At 39.2% G+C, this 6,000-nt stretch overlaps 1 protein-coding gene across 2 annotated transcripts in view; it reads right to left on the bottom strand.

Moving 5' to 3' along the window:
• Nucleotides 1-3,960: 3,960 nt before the first annotated feature.
• Nucleotides 3,961-6,000, bottom strand: part of LOC145415597 (uncharacterized) — a 78,815-nt gene continuing 76,775 nt past the window's right edge. For both annotated transcript variants that reach the window (XM_080284820.1, XM_080284821.1), the window contains one exon: nt 3,961-4,746. In XM_080284820.1, coding sequence (XP_080140946.1) covers nt 4,228-4,746 — 519 coding nt within the window. In that variant the 3' untranslated portion in view covers nt 3,961-4,227. The remainder of the gene's footprint in view (nt 4,747-6,000) is intronic.

The following is a 6,000-nucleotide window of genomic DNA, read 5'->3' as shown; positions in this document are numbered from 1 at the left end:
TTGCCTGATAAGGAGCGTAGGACCCCGGGGCTAGGCAAGCTGGTCCTGACATTTAACCCTTTGTTAGCCCTGTGGGGTATTGAAACGTGGTTAGTCCAGTGAGGTGTTACAACACCCCAATACAATAATACATGTAGTGTTACTAACTTGTAAAATATATTCATAATGCCACTTCAGCATATCTCTGCAATCACTAATGGTGTTTATTAATTTATAATAATAAATTACAATAAATTATAATATCATTAAAAAAATAAAAAATGGACTCATATCTCATTTGTCAGGTAAACATGCACAGGAAAATACATTTTGTGATTTTTAAAATCAATATAATGATAAACAATATGAAAAAATAAGATAAAAACCAATCTATCACAATATGATCTAAATGGTTAGTCTGATGAGGTGACTGGACACCCCAGGGAGGGGGGGAGAGGGGAAGTGCCCCCCTCTCTCACTACAGCAGAGGCAGGACTAAACCAATCCACATGCTCCCTCCCCTCACTGAATCAGAAGAGTACTGGAACGGAGAGAAATATTCAAATTACCAGCTAAGAAATATGAGCTTTTAAAAAAATTGGGGGTGCCAAAACACCTACTCAACTAATAAAGGGTTAAGACAAGACAAGAGTGACGAGCCTCACTCATCCCTGAGAAAGTACAATACTGACAAGTAAGAAATTACAAAAAACATCAATTATGTACACATAAAAAATCTGAGATGCAGCTCGGTTGGCATGAGGCATGCTTCATCTCAAGGTTTGTGGTGTATAAATAACAGCTGCTTAATTTTTTTTCAGTGTCTGTTAATTTATTAAGTCTCTGTGGTGTTTGTTGTTCATTACAGTAAACCACAGGCTGAGGGGAAAAAATTATGTACAGAGCTACACTTATGACTGTCCATGCCTTTGCTTATGCAAAGAGCTCTGCTACTGGCTAGACCACACTTGTACATTTCCACAACTACTGTATTTAGACATGTCTTGTAACTTGTAAATGTCAATTACGTGTATGTGCATGAATAGTAATCATCATCATCATTATCATCCGGACCTCCTTTCCCACCCTAGGGCAGGGTAAGGAGTAGCAATGTCCAAACAGCCCAAGTTTGTCCAATACATTACATTGCAGGTTTGTAGTTCAAAGTTTTTTTTGTATGTTAAACACATGGGTGAGCTGGACTGCACCAAGACTCAACTACAGGCATACCCCAGTTTAATGATGCAACTGGTAGAGTAAAAACCCATCGCTAGGTGGGGTATCGTATCTCGGGGTAGATTTAACATGTAAAGTATAAGGATGCTTTTTTGAGCCTTGGTTTCCCCCCCAGCCAAGTCCTAAACCTACCCAAATAAGTCCAAACAAAATTTAAAGCCAATCTAAATGGCCTAACAGCTGTTAAAGAAGCTAATCTATGCCTAAGACCAGTGCCCATCTAGCTTGTACCCAGTCAAGGTTACTGGAGAATGTGATCTCTGACTCGTATTCAAACTCGCTAGAGAAGCAGCAGCAGCACTGTATACAATCCCACCATCAGATGGTCCCAGGACAATTAAATAAACATCTGTTATTCATAATAATAATGTATGAATGACACAAAATCCTCCAAGGTGCGAACTGTTATAACAGAGAATAGCTGATGTTTTGACGAGGAATTCTCTTGATACGGAATTCTCGATGGGAAATGCGACCGACAATGCGATCAGGATAGCCCTTTCGACAGTCCCTCTTTATGTCATTTTAGTTACTGTTCTGGCTGCTGAACTCCTTTGTTTTCTTCTCTTGAACTGTCCAACATTTATTTAGAAATTCCTTTGTATTTTCAAAGCGTTTTCCCTTGAACTGCCCAAATGTAAATACATGATTTATCGGTCACAGTTTTCATCAATGCATGAAACGTTTACTCTCCAAGGCTTTCTTTCATAATCATAAATATTTATTTAAAATTATTATTATGTATTCCTTAATAGGTTAGATGACAGTTCAATGGTCAAACACGAAATATTTTTTGTTGAGTCACCTAGCTGACCACACTGTTTTGTACCTCATCTGATGGGTGAGAATCCATACTCCAAAGGATAGTGTTCACTCTACCTGTGACTAAAACACATTAATCTAAATCTAAAAACAGTTAATGAATCAACCTAAACACAAAATTTAAGTTTAAAATATCATTGAAATCAGTATAAAAAAATCAAAACCCATCACAAAACCAGGGGTATATCTACCCCCATCACTACAGTATTCCGAGGTATCACATCTAGGGGTATCATAAATTGGGGTTTGCCTGTAGTTTAAGCAGGTATAGTCTGGAGTGATGCAGGCATAGTCTGGAGTGGTTATCAAGTCCATATTAAATAGGCTTGTGGATGAAACAAATTTGGATTAAGTAGGTTATATTATATGTACAGTAATACTTACTACTCCAGCTCTAAAGAAGCACTTCCACTCCTTTTTCAGCTTGTGTGTTATTACAGAGGACATAAATGACTGCACTTAATAAAAGTATCTGTATTGGTTAAGAGGAAAATTTATCAGCACTTGCAACCAAAACTGTAAAATACAGTATTTCCCGCCACATAATACATACCCATGCATTATGTGATGCATGTCCATGATTGGACATACAGTACATGAAAATACAAATCTTTAACCACCATCTTGCATTTGCTAACAGGCAATCAGCTATTATTTGTTCATAATATACAAATGCATTTGGTATGGTGCAGTCGCTCCATGCATGTGCACATTCACCCCACAGAAAGCTTAATTTACTGTTTATAAGTTAGCATTACTGAAATCTTAATTACTGGTAATAATTAGTAAGACTGCTGACTGATCTATTAATTCTCATGTTTTGTTCTTATTTTTGCGATGCTAGTGAACAGAGTTTTGTGCATACCAGTCACCTTAACCCACAGGCCTATCCCAAACCATGACTTTGATATAATGCAGAGAGTGATTTTAAAGGAAAAGTTTGGGGGGAAAAGTGTGCATTATATGGTGGGAAGTACAGTATAGTACTGTATACCCAGGAACTTTCTGCTGAAGCTGGCACAGCCTGTGATAAGTTAAAGACACACAAGTGGCTGGGAGTTACCTCATCTATAAAAAGGCGAATGAACAAAAATCATATTTTGCAGAAAACTGTACCATGAAGACTCTTCACACAACAGGTAATCACTGAACAATGAACGATAATGTGGTCATAAGAATATAGGCAAATGAAACAGGCTAAGCCTGAGTGATCAATTCTTCTATGATGGAAAAGAAATAAAAAAGTAAATAACATTTGTCCTTGCCTCCAGATGGTGGGGACTAGGAAGGATGTGGAGTATCTATAAATATTTGTCACTTTACACTCCACTCCCATCCTACATCTCAATTCTTCCATCATAAACCTAGCCCTCCTAGGCCCCGCACTCAGGGATGCACTGCACATCAACCTAATCATTGTCATTTCTGTACATCTGATCCCGTGAATATCCTCTTCCTTTACTGCCCAGGTCTCATTATCTTACAGTGTTAAACTCCTAACAAGCTGCATACAAAGATCCCTTAGCATGGAGGGAGAGCCCTGCCAATGTCAGGAAAGGCAACAGCTCCCTGAACATCTTCCAATCACTCCTCACTCTAGCCACAGAGCTAGCTCAGCCCCACCTCCAGCACACAACAGGTCTCCCAGATAGCAAAACTCTTCCACACACTTAAGAGACTCACCAGCATGATCAATCTTTTCATGCCTGACTTCTCCACATACTCTCCCCAACACACTGCACACATGAAATCAGCATTATCTCGCAGTCTACTTCTAATACCACTAAATCTCCTATGAACCCACTTGTCCCAAACACTGCACAAGATGGAATTACTTCCCATGCCCTTGTGGCAAATAGCACATGGGAACTCTCCCTCTTCTTTGGCAGTACCATCACTTGCCCTCGAAACCATCACCTTTGTTTTATGTGCATTTACTCTCAAACCCTCGTGTCCCATACCATCTCTCTACTTCCTAAATCTTTCCTTCGCCTCCCTTTCATTCTCTGCAATCAACACCAAATCATCAGCATACAACGTCTCTCACGGGAGTCCATTTATGAAGTCACGTGAGAAATGGACTCCCATGGGAGATGTTGTATACTGATACTTTGGTCATAAGGTTTCAAAAAGCTTTAGTCTCTTTAAAAATAAAGCTTCTGTATGATATTCAATAATCATGAGTACAAATTATTGTATCTTTGAAATTTTGCTTTTGTTTATTGCTTCATACAAAAGGTCTTGTTTTTCAAGTATTTCACTTTGGATTTTAGAAATACTCTCAAGTTCCCTTCCAATATTCTGCAGTGCTCTAAGCTTCATTCTATCTCTCCTCTCTTTCCTCTTCTTGTACATCTCCTCAGCGGCCCGAGTGTCCTTCAGCTGCTGGAAGTACTGTTCAATCACCTCTCGCCTTTTCTCACTTCTGTCAACCTGTTCATCAAAATCTGCTGGATCTGAGCATCTTCTCTTAACCTCTCCAACAATGCAACTAGGAATGGCTGAATGAGTTGAGTTGTGAGAGACTGTAGTACCCAGAGGAGGGGAAAATGATGGCTCAGGAGATGAAGTCTTAATGAAGACTGTGTGCCCTGGGGAGGAGTGATGTTGCTGCTGGCTGGTTCGTGAATAGTTAGGTTTCACTGTCACCAGTGACACGTTGGCAGGCCCACCAGACTCGAAAGTGGGACCCAAAAGCTCATCCATTGGCTGTGGAGAAAGCATATCACATTATGAAAAACTCTTTATCTCAGAATATTCCAAATTGATTTACATGAATGGAAATGAGTTCTCAAATAAAAATGAAAAACTAAAAATAACATACTGTACTGTCACAAGGGAAAAGTAGATCAACTGTGTAAAATAAAGCAAATATTTGTACATACAGTACATATTATACCTGTATTTATTAGACAAGTTTTAAACTACATACAGTGCAGCCTCGTTACGTGACAAGGTTGCATCGTGAAGACAACTGCAAAACGATTTATCGCACAAGGTGAACAGGAGTTCAATGGGGTTAGGGAGGGTGACCTTGACTGCAAGGTCTGAAATGACCTAAAAAAAATTTGCCACCCACCTGAAGTTTGTCCTACGCTGGTACGAGTCGTCATCAAGGGTCTCTTACCCGCCAGGATGAGGGCCTGGACGATCATTCCACAAAAAAGAAAAGGTATCACTTTGCTTAAAATCACACACTACACTATTTATTAAGTACTTGTGCTGTTATCTGGCGAGAGAAATGGTGTTTCAGTGGCCTTTCATGCACAAAATAAAATAATAGGCAATGGTCACTGCCAGCATAAACTCCGGGCAAGCATCTTGGATCATTCAGCTGTGTAGAGGCTTTAAAAGGGGATGATTGTTACTTAAGGTTGACTCGATTTCCAAGTCACAAGTTTCAGTATTTCACACACAAAAATGTATCACTTCACTTAAAATTGCACACTCCACTAACTTTTTAGCACTTGCACAGTTATCTGGCTATGACATGTATTTCAGTGGCTTTTCATGCAAAAGTTGAGGCCCCAAAAGGGGATGATGGTTACATAAGGTTGACATGATTTCCAAGTTACAAGTTTCAGTATTTCACACAAAAAAAACTTTCACTTCACTTAATACAGTATTGCACATTGCATATTTGTTAGGCACTTGCACTGTTACCTGGCAACAACAATAGTGTTTCAGTGGCCTTTCATGCAAGAATAGAGGCCCAAAAAGAGATGATGGTTATGTAAGGTTGACACAAACAAGTTTCATTTTTTCACACCAAAAAGTATCACTTCACTTAACCCTTTCGATACTTAGGGTAAAGGTGCAAAAGTCACCTGCTCGTTACTGGATGATGCAGGCTGCGCTAAACCTAATCTCACCTGCTTGTTACTGAACGACGCAAGCAGCATCCAACAAAATCGTCCCTTGGTGGAAAGAAAAAACATCGTAAATTAGCTCATAATTTATATT

This window comes from Coenobita brevimanus, chromosome 103 (genome assembly GCF_032717465.1).
Source record: "Coenobita brevimanus isolate Jiangsu-jjx chromosome 103, ASM3271746v2, whole genome shotgun sequence".
In the NCBI taxonomy this organism is placed as follows: domain Eukaryota; kingdom Metazoa; phylum Arthropoda; class Malacostraca; order Decapoda; family Coenobitidae; genus Coenobita; species Coenobita brevimanus.
This window is presented reverse-complemented; position numbering and strand designations above follow the sequence as displayed.